We start from the raw sequence: 27,347 nt of genomic DNA, 5'->3' as shown, positions 1-27,347 counted from the left end.
GTATCTGGTTACTGGTTCCTACTCCTCGCTCCTGCTTTTGGCTCTGGAAAATTCCAGATGAGGTAAGCGGCAGAATTTCTTGGAAAAATATTAAGAGTCCTGCTTGGAGAGCAACTTCTTGGGACGTTAACCCTTCGCAGCCTGTACTTCGTTGCTTCGTTCCTTCATTGAGTTCGTATATTACGTATACGCAACGTAAGACTGGACTCTCTCGAAGGACCCGCTTAATTGAACTTTGCTTATTTATGGGCCTCGTTATTTGAGTGCATTCAAGTGTTTTCAATGGGGCACGCCCCCTGCTGCTTGCCCCCCTCCAGCCCCATCCATAAATTGTTAAGTTTTATCAGCCGCAACAAACAGGAGCAGCGGCAGCACCAGCAGCAGCATGAATAATAAGTCAGTGCCTCGCATTGCGTGCCTGCCGCGGGGCGAAAAGCAGGCCCTTATACATGTACAGCCAACTCGGACAAACACACACAGACACGTGCACACACGCACACTCAAACGCATACACGCACAATTGAGGCGGAAATGCGCATTGTTTCCGCTTTTAATAAGAGTCGTTGTTCTCTGTGGCAACACCAGCAGCAGCAGCAGTTGTAGTGGCAGCAGCAGAAGTGCAGAAGGAGACGCTGTGGCATGCATATGCTTTTGCATAACAATAAACCATCCAGGGGGAGGGAGGGGAGGATTCAGTGGCTGAACAGGTTCTCCCTGGCCATAAATTGCATTAAATTGCATTTAAATGTGTCGGACAGGTTAACAATGCGAAGAGGATCCACAGTAATTGATTGTAACTTAAACCTAACTCCAGCCCGAAACCCTTTAAGCCACATCGCCAGCTATTATTTTGTCTCTATCTCTCTCTTTGGAACGCTTTAATTTACACGCTTTTGGAGTACGAAATGGTATAAGACTTGCCATTTTCTTCGATCCTCAAAGCCCGCTGTTGTCGGAGAAGTCTCAGGGGGATTTGCATCCAGGAGGAGTGGAGGAGGGGTATCCACCGTCCTGTTATGGCATGCCTGTCGACAATTAAACATATTCAACATTTACATGAATTGTGCCAAAAGTTCTGGCCAGGAAAAACAACATGTGCCACCGCGCGGTTGCTGCCACACCCAAACACAGACACACAGCTCTCGGAGTTCTCCTACAGTTCCGCCTTGGCGTTTGCTTATTTTGTGCTTTTTATGTCTCGCAGCTGGAAGTGACTATGATCTATGGCACTTGGCATGTGTGGACTCCACGGACGGCCACGGGAGACCATGGACGTGGCAGAGAATAGACTCTGGAGAGTCTCTGTCTCTCCCAGAGGTGGATGACTTTTGGTCGGCACTTGATTAGCATTCGTCTTAGCCATTTTATTTCCTTTGTGCCGCGTGCATCCTCTGCTGCACGCAGCATCCTCTCCAGCGGAGTGGAGTGCACGAGCGTGCCTATTGATGCGTGCTAATTGCAAGGCGATGCTCCTCTTCTCCACTGCTCCGCATGAATGCAGCTGCAAGTTTGTGCATTGAAGTTTGTGCCAAGAATAAACTCTCCTCCCTCGTGCTTCGGGCTTGCCACACTGCCGCATTGTTATTGGGCTGGTTGCATTACAACGAAATCCGTTTCGAGTGCGACTGGAGTCTGTACTCTTTGTCTTGGAGGAACTCTTGCGAGTTCGTTCCCAAGTTCCTGAGCTGCCAGCCCTCGAGAGCTCTGACTAGCTTCGAGTGCTCTGTGTCGAGGGTACTGCTGTCTGGACAGCTGTGCATCGACGACTCCTGTTGGCCGGAGAGAGATCTTCAAATTGGATCTGCGCTGCTGTTAATCCTGGACGGATCTCGTAAAGAGCGAGTCCGTTGCTCCTTGGTCGGCAGTCCATAAAAGGCAGTCCTGGCCTCACTGACAGACAGACCGACCACCAGATAGACTGGTAGACAGACAGCACTTATCAAAACGCTCAATTAATCAATCATTCAATCAATCAATTGTTGCCAAAAAAAGGCGCAAGCAAAAACAAGAATATCGCTCATACGCCCATTTGTAGCAACATAAAAAAGGAGAGAGTGAAAACAGCAAACGCCCCAAATCAGCTTAGGGGAAATGGCTAAAAAAGGACCAGCCAGCAGGCAAAAAACAGCAGCAAGAAGGGTGAGAGGGGTATTAAGATTGGGTGTGGGAGTTTATACAAAGGACATATGGCATGGACCAGAGCACAGCTTGAAACATGAAAGCACAACCAACGACTATGTCTCTGAATCTGGCCTTTGTGTGGCGGCTTTTTATTTTTACAGTACAGGACACGACAGTATGTAGGATGTGTGTGGTAAGAAGGAAGTTCGTGTGGGGGCAGGGCTGTGGCAGAGGATGACCCAAAGAACTGGGCCCGAAAAAACAAGCCCATGGACTGAGGCGAGCCAACAAATCACTACCAATCGCACAAACAAAAGCGAACAGCTCCGGCGGAGAACAAGGGCGAGAACGTGGACGAAGGAGGGAAGCAGGTTCACCTGGCAACAAACGAGCAACATTGTCAGCGGCAGGTCATGTCACACTGCAGTGTCAGAGGCAGAGATAGCAACAGCGACAGAGATGGATCTGGGATCTGGAGGGGCGGCCACCTGCAGTTCATCTCGTTAAAGGAGTCCCTGTCGCCCGCTTTCCCTCCCCCTATCAGCGACGCGTCTAATAAGCCAATTCAAAGGAGTTGTTGGAAAATGATAATCGGGCAGAGGCGCGGGCGGTGGCGGTGGGGGATGGGAACGTGCGGAAAATGTTTATCCAACTCGAGAAATGGTGTGGCTGGTGGCCTGCCGCCATCCTGCACTTGCGTAAATTTATGCTTACACACATTTTGTCAACATCTGCAGCATATTCACAACTTTCCAGATACGTTTCTTTCCCCAACCAGAGCCCCCGCCCCTACAACGCTCTTCTGAGCAGACACATCGCTGGATGGCGGTAGATATTTGCATTTTATGTCTATATGCAAATCTCTACAGGAGACCAAAAGAGGAGCAGGAAAAGTGGAGTAGGAGCAGCAGCAGCAGCATTCAGTTGAGGAAGATGAGGGCGTTGAAGATGACGGTGCACACGCGGCGTATACGTGCTGCATTAACATATCAATCATACAGAGGTGGAGGCAGAGGCAGTGGCAGAGTCAGTGGCAGAGACCATTCTTCCTTCCTACGGCTTCTCGGAGCAGAGCAAACATTTGCTTGATGGAATGAGCCGCCCAAGCGCGATAAAGATGAATGAATGTTTGCCAAGATATGGGCACCCACTCGTCTTGGAAGGGGCCACAAAACTTGGCCCATAAATCCAGCCAGCCATTGAATGGTATCCCATCCATTCGCCATTCAATTCCTCGGCGCAATTGTCATGCGCCTTGTTGAAAAGTTAATTGCCGTGCCACAGGCCGTGGGCCGGGGATCAATAAATTAATGCCAACAACTAACAACATTGTCAGCGATGTATCGACTTCCTACTCAACAATAGTAATTTTTGTTCTGATTGTTTAATTGCGGATATTTTGTGGGCAGTTTCCGGCTGCAATGAACGCACACGCACGTGCCTCACGGATACAAATAAGTGCTGAATAAATAAATTTTCCAATATAAAAATCAGTTTTTCAATTTTGCAGTTTTCATTCATCGCCCCCTCCCTCCCCGCCTGTACACAAATTAGCGGCACTCATTTCGTCAATAGGCATTTAAATCACTTTGCCAGTTGAACATTATTTTCTGGCATTTATTTGATATGTATTTCGATTACGCATATCCTGCCCGAGAAATCGGGATAGGCTCGTTTTAGCTGTTTGCATATGAGGGACCCATGACCCATGGTTCGTGGCTTACGGCCATTAAACTGCCTTTTGGCATTGTATACAAATGAACGCATTTGTGGGCCATAATTTTCGTTTGTATATTTGTCCTTCCTTTTAAAGAGAGACGGCAGACACGTCTCCCCTTCCTTCCACATAAATATCGCTCTCCCCCTTCTGATTGCATCGTGTGATAATAGACACAACATGGGGCATGAATTATATGAGAGAAATGATGGTCCCGCATACTGCCACATTCGCGGTTTTTGCTCGCTTTATTCGATTTTTAATTTTTGTACGATTTTCTACCTCACAAAACCCACCCTACAGCGCGCCCTGCTATCGCGCGTAATTTTTTAGACGTTTAATGTCATTTAATTATAAAATATTGGCAAGTATGTCTCGAATGAACTGCAGACCAAACTGTAGCGGCGTCGGTGGCCCCTCCCATTCCACAGAATGACATCAGTCTATGGATCCCCCCGAGGAAATATTTGTGCAATGATTTCCGAGCTCCCACTCCGCGTCGCATATGGCAGATCCCAGACCTCAGAGCGCACGGCCAAGAGTCCGAATTGCGTAATTTCCAGCCGCGGAAACGAGTTTTTTTCTCCATCCGCCGTCTGTGCCGTTGACAAGGCCAGAACTGGAGGTGTGAAGCGTAAGGAGGAAAAGGGGATGAGGCCTCTCCCATTACCAATAAGTATAAATGGCTCAGCGATATGGCTTAGATCTTTGCCGCTCAAGAGAAGGTTACATCGAAAAGATGTACTCAAATGCAAGAGTATCTAAGGCTTTGTTTCGCCCCATCTGCTTTGCTCTCTGTTCTAATTTAATGAATATGTAATGGGTGGAAAAAAGTTGCCGCTTATCAGCCTCTGTCTCTGCCTCTCGCACTGCCGTAAAAGTTGCTCTATAACAATGCTTTCTATCAGACACAGTCCCATCCCTGGCTCTGTTTTTCTGCTGCTGGCAGCTGCTCCTGCTCCTGCTTAATGCGCCTCCCATTGGGTGCGTCCCACAGCTACATGCCCCATGCCACAGCCACTCTGCTACGTTTTTCAATCTCAACTTGAAATTGACGCTGTACTTTCGGAGCTACATACAAAATAATTTGATTATTAACTTTTGGGGCGAGCGTCGAGTACGGGGAATATATTTAAATATTAATTGAAGCTCTCAGGATAGAACCTTCCCCAGAGTGGGACGGACACAGACACAGCCCTGTGGGGCCTTTTGACTCTTTAAGACTAATCCCCGACTAATCTCGGGCAGTTTTCCACTACGACTGCTTAGGGGAAGGACAGACGAGGATCCATTAAGTGGCTGGGGATTGTGTAATCAATTAGTGGTGAGGGGCAAGTGGGTAGAGCGGCAAGCGGGAAGTGCCAGGCGAATTATGTTGCATTTAAATGCTGTCTATTTCTGTGTTTTATGGTTGTAGGTGGGGGGTGGGGAGGGCCAAGAGATTTATGCGGCTCATAAATGTCAAAGACAGCCGGACGGTAGACGCACCTGCACACAGATTTCCGTGTTACCTTCCACACAATTAATCTTTTTGATGTCAGCTTAAGCGGCAGGACAACGGCCGGGACGGGATTGAGGGGCGGGAACAGGTGACAATGTCAATAATCAGAGTCCCATCACCTGCTGTGGGAATACTCACAGAAGTGAAAGGATTGGCAGGGGCAGAGGTATAGGCAGGGAATTTGTAGGACAGTTTAATAAAATATTTAATTTAAAATTTACAACTCGAAGACCGAAATGAAAAGAAGCCATATGTCAATTGCCGTTGCACAGTGTCGCATAAAGAAGTGGCAAACAGTCTGGATGGTAGTCCTTGCAACAGACATCCTACCCTATCTCTCCCACCAGCCCTCATCAAAACCCTGCCACCCTACCACACACAATGACATGTCAAGTGCAAAATGCAAGACCTTCTCTTGCCGGACTCTACAGAACTTTTCGCCAATTGTTCGTCCTCGCTCCTCGTTGTCGTCCTGGTCCTTGCCGGGTCCGGATACGGGTCCTGGGTTCGAGACTGCACCTACTACTTCCGGCCTTTGTTGAAATAACCATAAAATCAAGATAAGTTATTGGATTTGCTGGCAGGAAGCAGGAATAAGCACTTTTTGCCTTTGCCCCGGCCAGTGCCACACTGCCACTGGCACTGGCTCTCGCTCTCTCTCTGCCACTGACTGGCTTGGCCTCCTCTTGCTTTTTGCCTCGTGCCTCGTGCCTTCTGCCCCCTGCCATGTCCCAGCCTTGTGTCGTAGATTAATTGTTTTTTTTTGGGGTGAGGCTCCCTCCCGCTCCTTTCCTCCATCCATCCCTTTCTGGGGCTGGAAAAAACATTTTTGTGTAATATAAATACGAATTTTTTATTTCCTGCTGAACTTTTGTGTCCTGAGGATTGCCTGCTGCCGTTCCTGGTACCTATAGCTGCCTGCGTGCCCCTGGCTCTGCCCCTGCCACATCTGCTGCTTCCACCGCCTGCTGGCTTTTCCCTTTGTATAAATAGTGACGCTGCCTCACAATGCCGCAGCTTAGGTTTCCGTTCCCCCCAGCTGGAGGCGCCGCACAATCAGTTTTCACAGTTCGCACTTGCCTCTTGGATCGTTCCCCTTTGACTCCTCCGTCCCCTTCCCCTTACCGCCTTGCCATGTGCTTTACTGTGTGGCGGGGTGGCGCACTAATGCGATTAAGCCGCTTGTTGTGGCTGTCAACGCGTTGACTGCTCTACCTCTACCTCTACCTCCATCTCCATTTCTCTGGTAGTCCTGCCCCAATTCGAACAGTCCCAGTCCCAGTCCTGCCCAAGTCCTGCCCCAGTCGGCTGCCTTTGTAATTCACTTAAGTGTGGCACTTTGGCTTGCGGTAAACGTCGTCCATTGTGGCCCACTGTTTCCATCTACTGATCTCTTTAGCATACAGCCAGAGGGGTAGTAGGAAGCAGGAAGTAGGGGAGCAGCATGGCGTGGGGGGGAGGCGGGAGGGTGAGCAGGGGAAGCGCTGCGTGGTTTAATCATAAATTTCGTGGCGGCTGAAGTGTCGTGTCGTTCCTCAAGGATCTCTTCTGCCATTGTCCAGCGAATGGGGGCACAGATGCCACGCCCAGAGGGCACCACAAAGTAGTTAAGGGGGGGCTGCGGGGTGGCCAACAGAGAAAACTCGGAATCGGAGTCCTCTTAAGCTCTTAACTACATTTACTATGATGACATTGTGGCGTGTGCCTCCAGTTTAATCACGATATTACTATCGCAACGGATAACAGGGGGGTGCCCTGCCGATCCCTGTAGAGATTCGGTCGAGGAAGGTGCAAAATATTCTCCGGCATAGGCCAACGCAAAGGCTGTAAAAGTAATAGTCAGCGCTCTCCCATTGGCAGTGGCAGTGACAAGTGTCACAGTTCGACACGCCCTATGCGGCCTCTCCCCATCAGCAGTCCCTGCTTCTGCTTCTCCTTGGCACACGCACCGCACCCCCGAGAGCCGACCCTAGAGGCAGGAAGTCTTTATGGGCTCACACGCTCGTCGGGAAGCCCCGGCAATAAGGACAGAAGAGGATGAGGACGTAGGGTAGTACGTGGAAAGGGAAAGGAGACCAATTGGAGTTTATTAATTTGAGGCCGTGCGTGTCGAGTAGAGCCGGATTCGGGGTCGACTCCAAAGTATTTACAATTGTTGTAAATATTTCCTTTATTATTGTAATTATATTTATGGGAATGTTACAGAGGATGGGGATGGAGGAGGAGGAATGTTGGGGAGTGTGGCATGCCATGACAATGTTGCGTGCCACTAAAGACTGAGGGCGACAGGCTGTTGCCGGCTGAGAGAGCGACTTAAATCGCATTAGCAGTACATTAATCTGATTTTTATTGATGTACTCGGGAGTCGTGCTCGAGTGGCAACAACCAGGATGGAATATGGGGTTTCCACAATTAGTCGAATATTTCTGCGGGTTTTTTGTCAGACTCCTTGCAAATTGCTCGAAAGTATTCGAGAATTGTATTAATTCACGTGGGTTCTTAGGTATTGTTGCTCATGAATATGGCTGATACTTGTATTTCTGCAACTAATTTGCCCGTTCTGCTCTTTCAGGCCAAGCTGCATGCCACACAGGACGCACTTACCCGCACACATACAGACCCTCCACGCTTCATACTCCACACACTTGTACACGTAGGCACTTCCGGAATGTAATGGATGGCCCCGGACTTGACTTGGCTTGACTTTTGGCTCTCGACTCTCCTCCGGTGGCTCTGGGCTCCGGGATCGTGGGGCATGGAGCATGGAAGACTTGACTTGGACGCTTCAGGTAATTATGCATATTTAAGCAGTTTTGTCTACAGTTTTACGGGGAGGCGCCTAAAAGGATGCTTTAAATTAATTATTTATGCAGGGCGGGGCTGACATATGCAAACATTTGTTCTCCCTCGGCCTCGTCCTGTCAAGTGGGCTCCTCACGAACAGGAAGCCCCCTCCCATCTCTACATGGTATACTTAATGGGCTTATATGCATTTTAAAGGCAGGCCTAAGCTGTGGCAGAGTCGGAGAGGGGGTCGGGAGCTGGGGGTAAGGGCTTGCAGACGAGGTCTGCAAAATTAATAGAGGTTCCTCTTTCGGATAATTGCCAGGCTAAGAGCTGGAGCACACTTTATTCCTTAAAGCTGCCACGGCCGCAAAATTAATGCCACACTATTAATGCTAATGTCGGGGCATCGTTCTTCTTCCCTGGCACATCTGCCTGCCATCGGCTTGGGCATCCACATCCCCTGGCCATCCATTCGCCTATCTCCTTGCATTTTTCAAATGCCGCCTCGCCTCGTCTCGTCATCTGTTTTTGGCCCGGCCTCCTTTCAGCCACACTTCAATACACAGCTTTGCTTTCAGCTTAATTGTTTTGCAACTGAACATCAGTCGGAGGAATGCCTTTCATCCTGCTCCCCATTGTTGACTCTGCTGCTGTCCTGCTGCCTTTGCTGTCCTACTGTCCTGCTGCTGCCTCTGCTGCTGCCAAAGTCGTGTCTAAGTAGCTTTTCTATAAATGAAGGAAGCAAAGGACGAACGACTAGCGAATAAAATGAAACGAACAAATCTGTATCACTCTTTGAGGCTGTTGCCTGAAATCAGAGACCCGCTGAGCTCTAGCAACGGCACAGGATGCTCCTCACGAGGAGCTCTAGCATGAGGATGAAAACCATCGAGTGGCAATGACCTGCTGACTAATTAAAATGTGTTCAAGGCCAGAGTCTGCGAATTGCGTTTGCAATTTATGCTTTTATGGCAACAGCTCCTTTAAAAAGTGGGAATGGTACAGCTTCTCAGCGTAGGGCGTGGGCGGATTAGGAAATATCAAATGACATGCGAAAATGCGAACTATTTTAATTGGATACGAGCAGGAGCATTGAAACATCCCATTTGAGAGGTACATAGAGGTATCTTTCTGCTGCACTCCTGCAGAAATTGTTTGCATTTGTGTCAATTGTTGTTCTTGGAGATGGGAAGATGGTTAGATGATTGGAGGGTCTGTTGTTATGGAACAATGCTCTTAATTCCGTCAAGAATTTGGGATAAGGTCTGGTCCAGGGGTTGATGCTTCTCTGGGGTAACCGCTAGGACACATGTGGCAGGAGGCATCGCATCGTATTGCATGCCCCGGCAGGGGTTTGCCCCCGCAATGGGATTGGATTGGAAACAAACTGTAGACAATGCGCGCACGTCGGAAATTAGCATAGTTTTAGGCAGTCGAAAGTTTTCCGATGTTTTTGCCAATTTCCGTCAACAATTTACGGGCTCCGGAAAAGCCTTAAAAACACATCGTGGTTGAAAAGTTTTTGGTGGAAACTTTAAGGGCAGTCGGGGGAGCGGGCGTATCGAGAGCGTTTAATTTATTGATTTGGGCGGCCCTCAGATAAATGTGTTGTGTGTGGGAGGAAGAGGTACGAGAAATACGGGATATTTATATGTTTCTGAATGTCAGTCGACGAAGGGCTGGCACAAAACACATAGAAATCTGCCCACAAATGTGCGAAAAATATAATTTTGAACTGAGTCCGAATTAAAGATATAATCAAATCAAAATCCAATCGATTGGGGATGGCCTCTGAGTGAAATTTAAATGGCTAAACTAGCACAGCCATCCACAAAATAAACGCTCCAAGAAGCCGAAGTTGGCCTGTTCTCTTATTCGCTAAGTGTGTTCTCCTTTGTTTTTTGTATGTTTTGTCCACTCCTTTGATAAATGTCCAGCAGGCAGCCAAAAACAAGCACATAAATCACAGGCATGTGTGGATAAGGCAGAGACAGAGACAGTCGCAAGGAAATGGCTGAAGAGCATCTGAAGTCTGAAGAATTTGGGATATATGGGATTTGATATGTCCCAGTATATGCCCATCTATGGCGAAGGGGACACACTAGTTAAAGTTTGCCGACTGGCCGGCCTCATGCAAACATATGCGAGTGACAAGCCAATGTTAATGCCGATGCCTGCCTCTTTTCCCGACTGCTTCCGGTGTTGCCATGTAAATGTTATTAAATTTGTTGGCCAGGCCCAGATATTCATGGCCTTCTAAGGCCAGCCACAAAGTGCCACACTTAGAGATGGGGCAAGTACAAAAGCCAATTGATTTCCACTGAACCGAACTGAACCTCAAACCAGAAAGCCAGCCCCCAGTCCCAAACCCACAAGCGGAGCTCTGAAGCCACAATTTTGTGAGAAGGCAAAACAGTCCAAAATCAAATCCATATCCAAAATCCAAGACAATACTGTCCGTCATGGCAAACAATGCAGGAGTCAGTCACATGAGTATGAGTATGAGCCCCACTTTGCTTGGGCCATGTCACAACATCCTTCCTCATCCACTTCCTCGTCTGGCTTGCGGTTCTGCTGCTGTAACCACAAATGCCCGAAATTTATGCCAATATTTGCATTCAATGCCCAAAAATAAACCGTAAAATGGTTGCAGAGCACAGAGGAAGAGAGGTGGAGAGAGACTGGCTGAATGGTGATGCATACTTTTAGGCCTTGCAATTGTTGCAGGAGGCGTTCCGTTACGTTCATTTTGATGAAAATTTCATATTTATGACCAGCCAAGAGTCTCAGTGTGTATCTGTGCATGTTGCATGCTGCATGCTGCATGGTGGGGCTGGTATTTGTGCATCGAGTGCAATAATTCAATTACACACCTACGCAATTTACCGGCTAGAAGGAAGAAGAGGAGCAAGACAGCCTGCTTCTGGTCAGCCGCTAATGCCCTGGAATGCAAAGCGCTTAAAGCGCTCCACTGAGCAGTGAGGAGAGAAAGCGACAGAGAGAGAGGTTAAAGCCATTTCTCCGTCTCCATTGCCATTTAAAATATTTCGCAAGCAATTTCGCTCCTCGAGGGAGCTGCGAAAGGAGTTGGGGGCGAGTCGGGGAGTCGGGCATAATTGGATTTGTTAAGCTGTCAATATTATGTCAGAAATCAACATGAGACGGGGCAGATGGGAGGCAGACAGGAAGGAAGGAAGCAGGGCGCGACAGACATGGAGGAATGGATGGAAGGAAGCAAGGATAGATGAATGGATAGATGAATGGATAGATTGATAGATAGATTGATAGATAGATTGATAGATAGATAGATATATAGATATATATATATAGATATATAGATATATAGATATATAGATATATAGATATATAGATATATAGATATATAGATATATAGATATATAGATATATAGATAGATAGATAGATAGACAGACAGATAGACAGATGAACGGATTGATATCTATAGATAGACATCCGATACCGAGTCAGGCGATGTTCTACTATTAACTGCCACGGCGTCGTCACCAGTAAGTGGTATTCGGGGGCAGAGATATGAAAATAGTGACATGGATTGGCTGTACATACGACCGTACATACACGCATACACGTGCCCTCGAACTGACACGAACTGCTAGTAATAGGGGGCGTGGCCAACATGCAAACGGGGCAGACTGGGCTGGAGGCAAAGGACAATCAAAAAATTTGACAAGCCAGAAGGAAAGCCGAAAGGGTAATCGGGGAATGGTGGGATTGGGGAAAACAAACAAAACAGCGGCTGCAGCTGACATCGGTAGATAGATGGAAATACAAAAATAGATGGAAGACTGTCGCTGGACAGCGGGAGGGAAGAGAAAGAGTCCTACCCTAAGAAAGGATACTCGAGTGAAGTGCCCACTCGACGCTCGATTGGCTGTGGCTTCTTCCATCCAAATCTCCTCAAGCTGTTGACTCGCCTGGCATGTGCCACAGCAACCTAAAAGTATCAGTGTGGAGGGAGAGTCCCTTCCTGCCGTCTGCTGCAGTGTCCTTTCCTGTGATATCAATTATAATTTGCCCGTTCCTTCTGCAAAGAGTCTGCTTCATGGTCTGCTCGGGGGGAGGGGAAGTGTTTAAGTTTCGGTTTATGAGTGCGGCAAAGAACACTCGAGAGCCGTAAGCCAAAATGAAAACAAAATGCAAACACAAGAGCTGCTCTGCTCATTAGTTCTGCTCTGCTCGCATCCCCATCCACCTCCCCCCAGTAGTCCCTGCAACGTTGCCCCAAAAACTGTGTTAATAAAGTATTTGCTCGCTCGAGTGCAACCAGCAAACACACTCGACGCAGGGGGCGGAGGCAGATGCAGAGAGTTGACTTTTGCAATCAGCAGGCAAGGCTGCAGCTGCTCCTGCTGCTCCTCTTCATGGATGTTGTGGATGATGCGAGGATGGAGCGCAAATATCCGAGCAGAGTGACTGGGGGCACACACTCGTGCAGGTTGAGGCACAGACAGGTTCAAGCTAAGTGCCTGACTTGGCACTGTCATAATTTACATATGCCAAACAGCAGCAGGAGCAGCTGAAGCTGAAGCGAGGGTTAACCCAGAGATGCACCGAATCCCCGGGTATCCCTGCTCATCTGTTTGTGGCTTTGCTGCCTGCCTCATGTCAAGGGTATTCGAGTGCAGACTGCAGCAACAGCAGTAGCAGCAGATGCAGGTGGGAGCTGGCGGGTGGCTCACTAAAGGTGTTTCGAGGCTTTGTTGGGTGGCTTTATTTATATGAGTGATTAGCCGGTGTCCTCTCTCCCTCTCATCTCTCTCTCTGTGTTCTGTTTATTTATTAGTGCAAGGTGTTGTTTGCCACTCAGTCTCTCTCTCTGTCTGTTTGTGGCAAGCAAACAACTGAATTGTGGGTAGCTGCTCCTGCTCGGGATCAGCACGTGCGCCAGCTTAGAGCTGCTGATGCTGCTGCTGCTGCCACATATTTTCCTTTATATTTGCACGGAGCCTTTAAGCCTTGAAGGCGGATCCGGCCGCACCTAAATAACCAACCAAATCTTGCCGCTTGAGATTCGCTCTCTTTCCAAATGCCACACACGTCGCGGCAGCCGGGTAATTGAGTTGGAAAAATGTTGACATCGTGCCCATGCCGCACGGAGAAGTAACGATTACAATGGCAGTAGCAGTGGCAGTGGCGACAATTGCATCTGCATCCACATTCGCATTCGCATCGTCGCCTCTGTTTCCATTTTGCATATTATTACGTGGAATCCTTTCGGGCCGTGGCAATTTCAGCACTTTTTCTGCTCCGAACATGCGCGCAAACATTTAAATCAATTGTGTTCCAATCTCCCCCGAGGAAAGGCACTGCCCCCACGATGCAGTTAAAATTGTTGTGTAAAATACGGGAGGCCACGCGCTCGAAATGCAGACGAAGGCTGACAAGGAGCCGCCGCATCGCTGGCGCAGGAGGAGTGGCAGGAGCTGGAGCAGGTGGAGGAGCACTTGGAGGAGATGTCTATGATGCGGTTCGGGTTGATTCGATTCCCGTATGTAAATAATTCTATATCGAGGTCTCTTTTTTCAATTTTAATGTAAGGTCCCTCTCCCTCCCAGCCTCTCTCTCTCTCTCTCTCACTCTCTCTCTCTCTCTGCTCGATGCATTTTCCTTGGTAGCAACGGGAAAACTGCATAAACCTCTTTTTTCCTTGTGTCTATTTTTTCCGGTCCCCCTTTCACCCCTTCGTGCCACTCGTGAAACTTGGCAAGGTGCACGCTTTCTCACACTCTGAAGGTCGCCCGTTATACACAGCTCTGTGCCACAGCCATAGGTCTTCGAGGATGGGTTGAAAGGCGGGTGTGAGAGTGTGCAGTCATATAGCCGGTGGCGGCATGGAAAAATTTTTCAGCTTAGAGCAGCGAAGGAAAACCGAAGTCGTCTTTTATAAGCCAATAAAGCGAAAAAATTATATATTTGCCCATTAACGCCCCCTCCCCCGGCGTTAAAAACATATTTATGCAAATGGCTGTCTAGTTTATTCCCCCACTCCCTTTCCTCCTCCTGTTCCTTGGTTCCGGTTTCATTATTAAAATTATTATTTCAACCTCATTTGCAGATTCGTCGACGGACTATGCGGGCAGTGCTGTGCGGATGTTATGGACATCATCAGGTAAGTTTTGGGTTAAATATTTTACTGCTTCTCATATCCCGTTCCCCCCCTGTCACACCTCCTTTTCCACGGAAATGGTGCGAAATTCAGTATTCAGCTTTCAGCTTTACTTTACAATTAATTTTAATTAGTTGCCGTTAAATGGCAAACAATTCGCACTAAAACTTTTATCAGACAGTTTTCAGCTTCCGGTCCGTTCCTCTTCGGCCTCTCCACTTCATTTCACTCCTCTCCACTGCCCTCCCCTCCCCTGCCCTCCTCTCCTCTCCACTCCAGTTCGCTCTTCTGTTTTCTCTGCTTTTATGTTTTTATACCAAAGCTAATTACACGATGCGTGTCTGCTCCGCCCTTCCTCAGCACTGTCGCACGATTTATATACATACATATGTACTTTAGTTTATTTTTTTATGTTTTGCTGGTTAAACAATTTTATGAGCTTGCGACAGGAGGAGGCATCACGGCAGCCCAACTAATCCCAACACGCCCAGCCATCGAAATGAGTCGAGTTGAGTCGAGTTTAGGGGCATGTTCAACGGCAGTCCCTCGCTCCGGCTTTAATGACTTTGGTTGCCACACGAAACCGGGAATTGATCTCACCTGGTGGCAGCCTCATGGATATGGCTGTTGGTCCTTTTGCGGTCCGAAGGGTGCGGCTTCTCCACTGCCTCGCGACTACTTGCAACTCTTAAGTGAGTCATATTTCAGAGCTTAATCAGCTGCAAGTTCTCTGTTCGCTACTTGAAATGGCTTAAGTTTTGTCGGCTTGGCTCTTTGCCGTGCCCCCGCCACATGCCACATGCCTTGCAACAACGCAGTGGAGACATGCAATGAAGAGAATTAAAAGCATACTTTTCGGCGACTTGAAACCGCACGACAATGCAATAAAAGTAAACTTGCTCCTGCCACAAGTTGCTCTGCAGCTCCGTTGTTCCGGAGTTGTCAGTGCCGGGGGGCAAGTTCCAAGTTGCTTGCTAGTTGCAACAAGGCAAACAATTGAGCAACTCATTGAGGAGGAAAATCAAAATGCAGTGATAAAAACCAATTGAAAACGAGTCACAAATAGGATGGAGAGAGAGTGAGAGTTAGGGATGGAGAAACGAAGTAGACACACGGAAAACTTGTTCCAGGGACATGTTTGTCTCTCTTGTCCCTTGTATATTGAATGTTTTTTTGCATGCGACATTGTGTCCTACATACCCAAGCACAAACACACACAGTTACACATGAGCTGTGTGTGTGTGTGTGTGAGTCGAAAGTTTTGTTCGAGCTTCCAAGGAGTAGGGGCAAGGGGCAGGGGGTTAAACGCGTTCTTAATATCACATAAAAAATAGAAGCGTAACAAAGTTAAACAAAAACTTTTGCTGCAACAAAACTTTTGAGTTCCACAGCGCTCTCTCTTTCTTTCCCTCTAGTCTCTCTGGGAGGAATGGAGAGTCGCTTGACTTGCTTCGAAATTCAAAATGGCATCCACTTTGGGCTTAAAGCTGCCTCCCCCGTCTCATTCCTTACACGACTTTCAGTAAGCTACAAATTCTTTCGAATGTTAGACGATTTTGAGCACGACTCTCAGCTTACTCTCAGTATGCCCCATAGATCGATTAATCAAAATGTGGCCCCACCTTTGGACCACTCACTGGCTGGCTGCCCACCTCTGCGGATCTTTTTTTTCGTCTGGCCTGCACATGTTGGCCAAATTAGAGACGAGACGCGTTCCTCATGCATACAATAAAATATTTACTCCACCCCACATTTAGGGATCTCCATAAAAAATTTCGAAGCACATAGGACCCCGCTTCCCGCCTGCCGTTTGCGTTCCCCTTGAGTATTTTCGAGTGTTTCGGGTATTTATACAGCATTCACTCGAACTGGAACATTCATTTAGCGGAAAGGGGGATGGGGTGGCACTTGTTGAAGTCGGCAGGCTACCATTTTAATCGCCTCGTTTGCCGCCTACTCATCTGTGTTAGCCATACACACATACAAAAAAGAGTCGTGAAAGAAAGCGGCAGAGCGGGAGGAGTGGTGGAGTAGATGTCCATAAAAGTGCAGAACGAACGCGTTGCGCCAAATGTCAACAATAATTATACCCTATACTCAAAATGAGTATAGGGGTATATTCGATTTGTGGGGAAAATGGATGTGTGTAACGTCCAGAAGGAAGCGTTTACGAGTCCATAAAGTATATACATATATTCTTGATCAGCATCAATAGCCAAGTCGATTGATCCATGTCTGTCTGTCCGTCTGTCCGTCCGTCCGTCTCTCCGTCCCAATAATCGCCTAGTGGTCAGATACTATATGAGCTAGAGCACTCCTTTTAGATCTCACTGTTACATGTGACACCCTTCCGCCCAACAAATAACGAAAATCTGTGGCATCCACAATTTTGAAGATACGGAAAAATTAAAAATGCACAATCATAGAGAATGACCAGATTGCCGAAGTTTGATCAGATCGGATTATTATTATAGCCAAAAGTAAAAAATCAATTTTCGGTCGCTACGCAGCGCGGACGACACGTTCAGACTGATTTTCGCCAATGTACGCGTCGTCTGCCTGGGGAGGGGAGGGGACAGACATACTGACTAAGTATCGGGTATAATAGTATGGTTGCGGTCGCAGCAGCAACTCACAACGTTCCCCCTCGTTTTAAATTAAGATTTGTTTTCGTTTTTCATATTAGAGTGAAGCAACGTTAGGTCTTGTCGCCTCAGTGCCTGCCCACGCCCCCCGCCCACCCTCAGCAATGCGCTGCCACATAAAGCGGGCCACACACACGGACACGGGCGCAGACACACGGACTCAAACGGACACATAGAGCGAAAGATCCTTTGGCTGGGGCACCAAGGAGTTAATTTGAATTTTATAGCAGTCAAGTTTGAGTAATTTCAGCACCCAGCACCGCTCTTTTCCATGGAGAGGCGTTGTGCAACACATGTTGCCATTGCAGCAGGAGGCGTGGCTTGATGTGGGTGGGTGTGAGCTTTATGTGCATATGTGTTTTTTTTTTGTTCCTTCCCCTTTTCAACAGTGTTCTTTTGCCCGCAGACAAGAATGAAGCACTGACTGACTGCTGCATGAACAGCACAAAAAAATCCTCGAAAGAGCGAAAGAACAGAGGGGACAGACAGAAAAAGAGAGAGGGAGGGAAAAGTTTTTCAATTTCTTGAACTGCATTCGGGCAGAGTCAAGGGTGGTGCAGAGGCGGGGCTAGGGATGGCCTCCCCAATGGCTACAAATTAATCTGGCCCAGAGACTACTCAACTTTCGTATCCGTCTCGGCCGGGTGCGAAGTGAGAAGGATGAAAAGGATACGTCGTAGGATGTGGATCATCCTTTTCCTCCTCCTCCTTCATTCAGTTTATTTCTTTAGCCAGAGATTCGGCAAAAAAGTTGGTTATACTCACGTTTGAGTGCGACTACTAGTACCCAGAAGGAAAGAGAAAGAGAGAGCGTATTCTTAGCTGCAGAAAAGTTCTAATTTCGTAACAAATTACACATGTAATGCATATGTACGAGTAAGAGTGAGAGAAAGAGCGGAGACATTACAATTTATTAGCTGCAAATGTTCTACATCTTGCTATCGCCCCTCCTCTTCCCACTCCCTGGGCTCTCAATTACAAGCCAAGTTTATCTCTGGCTGCCAATAAGCCACAAATTTATGGGATGTGCAGCTTCTGGCAATTAAGTTAAGCTCCCAAGGAATCTGAAATGCCAATCCCAAAAAATGCCTAAAAAGAACTCTTTGGCCATTGCCAAAAGCCAGCCAGACACAAGTGTACGTACATATATCCGTGTGTTGGCGTGAAAATTGAATATACGACATAAATTGAGCGAGAGAGCGAGGTGCAGCATCAGCTTGGGCCATGGATTACTTATTAAATTATGTTTGGGGCTGCAAAGCAAACTCCTTTTTGCAATATTAAAATTGTTGGCAATCTTTTGCTGCTTTTCACTGCTTTTCCCCGCTGCCCCTGCTAGAACCCTTGCTGCTTCAACTGCTGGCAACTGGCGTTGCATGCTTTTTGGGCTGTCGTAGCAATTATTTCATTATGTGTGAGGCCTCAGCCGACTAAAGCAAACTGAAGATTCCCACTCGGACTCCTTCTCTGCCTTGCCTTTGCCTCTGCCTTGCCTCTTGGAAATTATGCACTCGAAAAGTTTCAGCGGTGCCTCCAACTTGGCGGCAGCATTTTCATTTACTTTTCTCCCCTACCCCCTACTCTGCCCTGCCCGCTTTGCTGCCACACAAAGAGGCGTTGACTGTGCTTCATTGTTATTATCATAATTGCATAAAGTTGCAAGGACTGTGAGGAGGGGGACTAAGGGCGGCACAGAAGGCAAGGCGCCGCTTGCTGGCGACACTTTTTCGGCGAAGACAAGATTAAGCGCTTTCTGGCCATTCTCTTGCAGGCGGTGCGATTCACTTGCCATTCGGTTTTAATCATTGTAAATTCTCCACTCATCCGCTTCTCCGCTCTTTCAAGCTCCATTAATTTGGAGGCGAAGGACATACCTCCCGCTCTCGTCACCTCCAGCACCGAATCGGACTTTTCCCGCACGCATCATTAAACGAGTATCCCCGAACGAGGCCATTCGCAAATTAAAGTGCCATAGAACTTCCCGACCACGACCACGCCCTGGGTGAGCAAAGCCAAACAAACAGCCAAGAGAAAAGGCCAAGAATTGTGTGTTCCGTCCCTGACCCCTGCCTCCTGCCCCTTGCCTTTGATGTCGGATGTGAGTGATTATAAATAAAGAAGATTTCGAAGCTCCCACCTGGAAAGCAGGCGGAACGAACTGCTCCGCTACATGGAGTTTCCCCCGCATCAAATGAGAGTATCATTGATTATATTGCAAATTGCTTGCTAAATGTTGACTCTGAGCGCTCATTTCCCCTCCCCTTTGTTTCAGGGCAGAAGGCGGAAACTGAAATGTCCATGAGGAATCCTGGATTTATATACAGCCAAAACGTGAGCGTGGGCCAGGGCGTGGACAGGAGCTGGGAGCAACTGCACTCAAGCGTTCGAGCCCATCTTCCTGCCTACTGCTCGAGGCGTCTGCCTGTCATACTTACACGGTTGGCTGCATGCAACACGCCATGAATTTCGTGACGCAATCAGACACCCCACACCCCTCGCTTTTGCCCAGCCGCTGGCGGAAGTGCGTGGCATGACGCAGCTCAAAACTTGGCTCCAGGAACGAGAGCAGAAATTATGCCACTTCGGATTTGCACATGCCCCCGCAAGCTGGACAAGGCGGGACAGGACAGGATCAATCAGTATAGGAGGCTGAGGCATTTAAATCCATCATACGAGTATATGTATCAATCACGGCTGAAAGGGATAGGGGAGGACTAGGGATAGGGATAGGGCGCGGCCATGTGATTGACACACGGGTATTAAAACTACTGACAGTCGCAATTTATAATCAATTGTGGCACACAATTAAATCAATTGCTGCTCTCAAAAGGGATGAAAACTCTGTGGCAATGTGTAAGCGAAGGTGGAAGGGAAAGGCGAGTGGGGTGGGGGTGGTGTGACTCATTGATGAATTTCCAAAACAATTAGAATTTCCGATGAGATAGGGTGAAAAACGGGGGAGATGGAAATGGAAATCGAAATGGAAATGGGAAGATGAACGGTGGGCCAGTGGCAGTGTCAAGGCAGAAAATGTATTCATTTCCACTTGCAGCTTCGAAATTTATTGCATATTTAATGAGTTTAAGTTCAGGCAGAAACTGAAATGGAATGCAATTTCGGGCATGACTCTCGGAATGTCTCTCTCTGCGACTGTCTTTCTGTCTGTGTGTATCCTTCCCTCTTTGATTCTCCCTTCCTCTGTGGGTCTGTGCGTGTGCGTGTGCGGGTGCTCTGGCGATTTCCTGTTTTGTGGCTAGCAATTGATTTGTTTGCAATTTAGATGCGAACTCGATTCGAAACTGACTGCCTTCCTGCCTGCTGGGAAATTAGTTAAATTGGTTTTGTTACAGATGCGGGTCACAGGACGAGGAGTAGGAGTAGGGGATGTTGACTCAAACTTAATGAACAAGTCAATGGGCGAGCGAGCTTTGAGCTAACATTGCGTATACGCCGCGTTGCGCTCATAAATAACAAAATCGCATTAATTTAAAACTCATTTCGTGAATAAACACAGACAAACCGAATGGGGACGGTGGTGGCTCGGTTGAGGCCACTGGGTGGCCATGCGTGCCTGGGTGCATGGGTGCATGGGTGGACATGGGTGGTGCAACGGCAAACTGCATTTTAAATTAAAATTAAAAGTCACTTGCTCCCATTATCGCCAGCAGCAGTGTGGACAGCCACGAAGCAGCGAGGACAACGAGGACAAAACCCCAGATCGGGGGCTGTCCTTCTCAACCATGTCCTGTACGAGGCGATAAATAATATATATTGTGCACGCATACAATTATGTTCCCTTTTGGCAGTCGCTGGAGCGGCTCCTGCTGCCAAAGGACTCGTGCGACTCTGGCCAGGTGCAAATATCTAAAAACAATGCCATGATTTATGCATGCATGCCGGGCGCGTTTTAAGCCATACTTTCCTTGAATATTGCTCAATGAAACATGAATAGTCGAATATCAGCCAGCGATTAAATCCTATGCGACAGACGCTGCGTGTGCGTGATATTCGCTCGACTAACACTCATCCCGTGGCAACTTAATTGGATTTCCATTGCCATTTGATCACTGAAGGGGTTGGCTTCCGCTTGGACGGGAACGGGTGAGGGGGGTTGCGTGGGTGCTGTGATTGATATTTAATTAAAATATTTATTCATTTGTAATTAAGTTGATTGACTTTTCAATAGGCGACCGCAACAAAAGCCGAAGCTACCATGACCAGTGCTTATTGCGGAGTAATAATGTGAAGAAACTGAATATTCAACCGATTTCCCTTTTATCAATCCTACTCAGGTTTGCAGATGGGCTCTGGATCAACCTTTGGATTCCCCGTGGGATCCCGGGATTGGAGGAAAATACCTTTGCCCTGGACAAACAAAACACCCATTAATATCAGGCTTCCGTCGGTTTAGGGCTGGGACAGGGACTGCAACAATTATTCATTTACTCCAATTTGCTGCTCCCCCCCTACCCATCCTGCGACCTCCCTGAGTGTAATGGCAAATAAACCATAAATTATATTTCCAAATTTGATTGCCGGGTTCCATAACAAATTTGATATGACTTGACTACTACTGCAAATCGATCTGTCTCTGCAAGGGTCTGACTGGCTGGCTACACCCAGTGCCCGGCCCTGCTGCCGGCAAAGATTTATGAGCCAACGCATAAAAACGTTCATTGAAAACACATTTTCCATCTTTGGCTATCTCTCTGGCATCTCTGCTTTTCCAGCTCGCCTTTCACAGCTCTGGAGCCTGGAATTGCAAATTCAATAAAGCATTATATAATATTGCCAAGTCCCACACACTCTCACACATACATGGTCCCTCCATGCGAGTGCAATAATTTACAACATTTTAATCGAATTAGACGCTGACTCGGAAGGGGCCAAGGGAGAGGCGGACCTTGGCCAAGGGGCAAAATGCATTTTAAGTGCTGCAGTCGACGGCTGTGAAGAACACTTTGGCACTTGGCAGCATCGAAAGCGGAAAGACAAAAAAGAAATTATACACACCACAATGGGGGTAGAAAGGAGAGGGGGGATCCGCGGGATCCGTTCTTGAACATGTGCCAGCGAATCTCTCTGTCCAGGGCCAAATCTCAGTGGCTGAGGGAATGGAAATGGGACATGGGATGGGAAAAGCACGTTAGTCCAGCGATTGGTTGATAATTATGGGGCAGGCATCTCTCTCTCTGACTAGAGGTGTCCTGCGGGAAATGTGCAGTCAATATTCGTGTCACTTTCCTTACACGTGGCCGCCATAAAGTCTGTTCTTTCGTGAAATTCGTTCTGCTAAAAATTTCAAAACATTTTATTTACCATTCCAAGAGCTTACTGCGCCACATGCAACCAGACCCAAGTGCAACGGGGCAAGGGCACAAGCAGCGCCAGAGAATTGTCATAAATTCCAGGCAATAAATTTATATTTGTTTTATTTTGCCATTCTAGTTTTTATGTTTTTTTGTTTGCCCTGCCCCTAACCCTGCTTCTGTCCCTGCCCCATGCCTATGGGCCAAACTGCAGAATGTCAGCTATTGTGGAGCCCCAGGCCCCAGTTCTCCAGCTGCACCCAACTCCAAACCCATCTTCATGAATCTTCCCATCTGCATACAGTAGAATACTCCGAGCACATCCTGCGAAGCGTGCTGGAATCAAAATGTTCGTGCTTTTCTTCGGATCTGCGCTCCTCTTTCGGTGGCTAGCTGAAGCGGCAGCTGCCATGCCACCTCGAGTATACGCTGACATTGGACACTCTCCCGTGTCGTGGGGGGGGGGGGGTTTAATCAAATCCCCTGGAATTTGTTATGGTTCGCTCCCAACTGTTGCACGCTCAATCGTAGCCAGAGTGGAATTTTTCAATTTTCCCTGCCTCGTGTGCCCCGTATGCCCAGTGTTCCCAGTCCATTAAGTGTTGTTCAAGCGCTAATAACTTTTGTCTTTTGCTGGAAAATCGATACAGCTCAACAACATAAATGATTGGTTTGGCGTTGGAAGTACAGTAGGGGAAGGGGCTCTAAGGAAGTGTACATTAAGCAGAATTAGCGGGGGGTGGGGAAGAGAAGCCCAAGAGAAGCAAAGACGGACAGGCGACAGCAGTGGCTGCTGCCAGTCGCCTTGTCACAAAATCCGCTAAGCGCCCTAGACACACACACATCGTCGTGACATGTCATGAGCCCGAAAGCAGAAGGAGGAAGCGGAAAGCGTCCCTCCCTCTCTGCCTCTCCTTCTTTTCCTGATTTTGCATAGTTTATTAAATCCCTCAGATTTGGCTGATTCCATTAGCTCTGTCGTGCATTGCTTTTATTGCATTATTATGAGAGCGAGTGCCCCGGAAAGTGTGCTGTGTGCTGTGCTGGAACTACATTTGCGTGTCTTCACTCCGGTGTGTGTGTGTTTGTGTGTGTGGGGCACAGCGGCTGTGGCAGTTTCAGTTGCGAATGACATGCAAACGTTGCATTATGAATGTTATTATAAAATCTCGCTAGTTCGGGGCTGAGGCTGGAGATGAGGTCGGTTCAGGCCAGGAAGAGTGCAGTCTGTGTATGCATTTAAACGACTCTATTTACCGCAAAATGGCTGCCAAAAACAACAACAGGGAGTGAAACAACATGCCAGCAAACAATGAACGATAATAATAATGACACAACAGCAACAACAAAAACGTAGAAAAAAAAGCAACAACAACAGCTGAAAAGGGAGCCAGGCCGTTGTAATGGCTACCACCGCCACCGAATTGGTAGCCAGCTGAAGCACATTTTAGTGGGTGTGTGTGCCCCTATTTGCATGTGCCTGTGTGCACTTTACAGCTATTTAAAATTTAAATAATAGCAGAATATAGCGAGAAAAAAGAACAACCGCACGAAATAATAATAAATCATGTGAAATATATATTTTCAGAGCAAAAGAACGCACATACTGCCCCCTGCCACTGCCCAAGCGTATGTGTATGTGGAAGAGGCATTGTGTTGGGTTGCCATTTGCGCCAATGCTTTAGTCCTGGCGCCGCGTGTTGATTTAATAGTCGTGGTCACAAGCATTATGGCATGCTCATGATTGCCCCCAAAAAATACGTGCCGCATACTGCTCCCCAGCGATATGTGTGTGTGTGTGTGCATGGTGTATCGCACATTTTTCCGGCTTGGCTTTTTATGTAAATTTTCCTATATGCAATTTTTCCATTATTTATTGTGCATTTAAACAGATTACGCATACGCAACGTGGCTTTGGCAGTTCCAGTGGCAGCAAGAGGATGAGGAGGGGCATTGGGTTCGGAGCAAAGATTAACAAATCTAATGGGAAAAGGAGCAGCAGCAGCGACAGAAGTAACAGCTTGTACGGACTGCAAATTGAAAAAGCGACAAGCAATGACAATGATGGTTACGACAACGACCATGAGCAGGAGTAGAAGAAGGTGCAGGACCCCCAACTGGGGGCAATCCAAGGGACAAATAATCCTTGTTGGCAAGAAGCTAGGATCTAGTATAAAAATGGAAATTCAGCTCCCTCATATGCTCCAAATCTCGCTTAATTGCTGTTGTTGCTGTTATTGTTGTTGTTAGTGCTGTGGTTGCTGCTGCTGCTTGCCGAGTAAAGGCGCGGCACGGGCACTGGTGGGTTCTGCAAAGAAATTTCATGCATTCTAATTTATGCAAAGTGGGAGAAATAGCAGAAACCGCACGGCAAAGCACAGCAGGCGAGGAGGAAAGGCTGCCTGGCCACATAGCGCCTTCAGTTTTGTTTCGTTCTGCACTTGTGCACTGCACATAAGCGCACAATGCCAAAAGCGAACAACACAAAACACAATATAACAAATACAAAAAAAGTGGCAAAGAAAGCGGGCAAAAACTTGAATAAAATTCAATACGAGAAGCCCTCCGAAATGGCTATCCCCGAAGTCAGCTGCACTGAGCTGAACTGAAACGAACCGAACCGAGCTGTTCCAAGCCAAACGGAGATGGTAGATGGGAGAAGGACCGGGCGGACGGAAGCGACAGGGCGCAGTCAGGCAAGCAGCCAGCGAGCCACTTGGCGTACACGTAATACGTATATGGACAGCGGAAACGGCAACACGAACAACAATCGCAATGCCTTTGGCAGGGGCAAGAAGCTTGGGCTACGTGCCAGGGATCCAGATCCGAGATGGCCCGAGAAGGGTAAACGGTATTAATGGGCAGCACAAGCACAAGCACACAGGATCGACCTTCTTTTTGGCAGCAGTTGGCAAGCGTAACAGAAATTGCTGCAATGCGACTTTTCGCTTTTTGGCTGTTGATGTCCTTTATGTATTGTATTGTATGTTGCACGTGCACCGCACCGCACCATACCACATCATTTCTGTGTCAGTCGGTGTGTGTTCGAGTGTGTGTGGCAGACAGTGCAGCAACATACAAATCACTCGAATGTTTAGGGATATTCGATTTTCGACTCGCAACTGGCAGTAATCGAATGCTAATGGAATACTGTTGCTCATAAATATGCCAGACCAGCAAATCGTTGAGGGAAAACCATCGGCAGGAGGCAGCAGATCGAGCAGAAGGAGCAGCAGAACCGATTCCAAGAACAGCCGAAGCGGTAAAAACTACAAGGGCCATTTGACTTATGAGTGCCAGCCGCCCCAGAACCTCTCTTGGGTCAGGGGTCAACCTTCTTCCTTGGAAGGTGGCCCGTGCCAATTGCCAAAAGCATCAGCGTCGACGGCTCTTCAGCGTCATCAACACATCGTGTACGTGACTTTGCCGACAAAAATTAACAATTTCATTAGTGGCCCGGTCCCCCGTTGCAGGAGAGTGTGAAGGATGGTTGTAGGAGAAGATGACGTAGTGTCAGCGAGCGGAGGCGAAAGCCAGGGAAAAGAGGAAAGCTACAGCCCCATCAGAAGTGGGAGAGAGAAAATAGAAAACAGCTGAGGGGGCAAAAGAAAAAAAAAAACAGCCACTTATCAAACAGACGCCCACATGCACAGCCCGCCCACACACTTCCTGTCTGCCCCGATGCTATATCTGTATATCTGTCGGTCGTACGGGTCTGTCTGTCTGCCTGTCCATCCGTCCGTGCGGTTTTGTATCTCTGTGTGCGTGGGTGTGAGTGTCAAACTAACGAACCGCGCTGTCCTCTCACGCCCGGTCCCCGCCCACTGCAGTCATTTACAATACGTCTAAAAAGGCGCTGCGTGCTGTACGTGCATCAAGTGTGCTTCAAATGCACTTCATTGCCTCCGAGACACAGATACACAGATACACATACTGCTTGGAGTTCTCACACTCATACACATGCACGCCCGTATAGAGTGCTTAGGCTTTGTGTTATACAAAGTAAATGAAATCGTGTAAGAGCCAAGAGGAAAGTGGAAAAGAAAAACACAGAACACAGGGAGCCCAAGGAGTACAGGGAACACGGAGACCACGGAGGACACGGGGCACACTGGGGCAGATATCAGTTTGCCGCCACCTTTTAGCACTCGCAGATACTCAGAAAACACAACCTCAAACAAACGTTTTTACTGACTCATGTGCTCTCTTACACAGAGATACACTCGCGCACAATCAATTGCCTAAAATAGTTTATAAAATAAGCTAAAGTTGCAGGATCTCGAGGCAAAGGATTCTGAGACAGACAATCTCTAATGAAAACGTTAAATCTTGGCGCACTACCCTCCGTCTCACGCCCGGTCTCTCCTGATTCCGGTCCCGCCCCGAGACCGAGCTTCTCCTAGGTTTATTTGCCCAAGATTTGTGAGCAAACACATGGATTTCATGGACTTTTTCCTCCCAGCTTGTTCTTTCTTATTATTTCGATTTATCTCCTCTGACTGCCTTCGCCCTTCGCTTTGCAAACGGCGCACTGCAGTCATTTTACTTGTGTGCCCCCCTTGGGCAATTTTAAAGCCCCTCCACACTTCCAGGTTCAGTCCCAGTCGCAATCTTAGCCCAAGTAGTCCCTATCTCTAGCCCAACTCTGGAGCGAATGTGAGTAAGTACGCTTGAAATTTTGAGGGCAGCCAAGCGAATCTGTCAAACAGAAAATACGAGTAAATAATAAAATCAAGTTGGCAGGCTGGTAATGTGCTTGAAATTGATTTTTTGTAGCAGCAGAGGACAACAAGCGAAGACAGACTCAGGACCAGGGACAGAGACAGGACCAACAATTGGCTACGAAGAGCAAGTCTACGGCAGGATGTCTCTCGGTAAATATTTGGTCAAAAAATTGCCGTGCAGGTGTTGAGTTCGGTGTTGTTTGTAGATGGAGTCGGGCAAGGTTTTAAGGCAGTTTCAGAGGACACCAAGAATAAGGGCTTAAATTTTCGCTCACAGTGAGCCAGCGGTCGCAATGGAAAGTGGATTTTGTTTCGGCTCTGATGCTGGCGCTGGAACTGGCGTTGTCAACTGAAATGCTCGCTGGAACGCAATGAAATTCCTAAATCAATAAAAGTTTCG

General features: G+C 47.8%; 1 protein-coding gene across 1 annotated transcript; it reads left to right on the top strand.

Annotated features, from left to right (window-relative positions):
* Positions 1-5: 5 nt before the first annotated feature.
* On the top strand, positions 6-27,347 carry LOC113565050. The gene is made up of 5 exons (XM_026985185.1): positions 6-62; positions 7,912-8,128; positions 14,219-14,272; positions 27,000-27,097; positions 27,154-27,347. Exons 2-5 carry the CDS (start codon positions 8,017-8,019, stop codon positions 27,208-27,210), a joined length of 321 nt encoding a protein of 106 aa, XP_026840986.1. The 5' UTR covers positions 6-62; positions 7,912-8,016; the 3' UTR covers positions 27,211-27,347.

The sequence above is a fragment of the Drosophila persimilis genome, unplaced genomic scaffold (genome assembly GCF_003286085.1).
Source record: "Drosophila persimilis strain 14011-0111.01,24,50 unplaced genomic scaffold, DperRS2 tig00000002-arrow-pilon, whole genome shotgun sequence".
Taxonomy (NCBI): Eukaryota; Metazoa; Arthropoda; class Insecta; order Diptera; family Drosophilidae; genus Drosophila; species Drosophila persimilis.
The sequence above is the reverse complement of the archived record's forward strand: the minus strand, read 5'-3'. Positions and strand labels throughout refer to the sequence as shown.

Bases quoted from the DNA above. Each gene is read 5' to 3' on its own strand.
- LOC113565050 (XM_026985185.1), top strand. From the start codon at position 8,017: ATGGCCCCGGACTTGACTTGGCTTGACTTTTGGCTCTCGACTCTCCTC. The intron at 8,129-14,218 runs GTAATTATGCAT...CCTCATTTGCAG, and splicing joins ACTTGACTTGGACGCTTCAG to ATTCGTCGACGGACTATGCG. The intron at 14,273-26,999 runs GTAAGTTTTGGG...GATTTTTTGTAG, and splicing joins GATGTTATGGACATCATCAG to CAGCAGAGGACAACAAGCGA.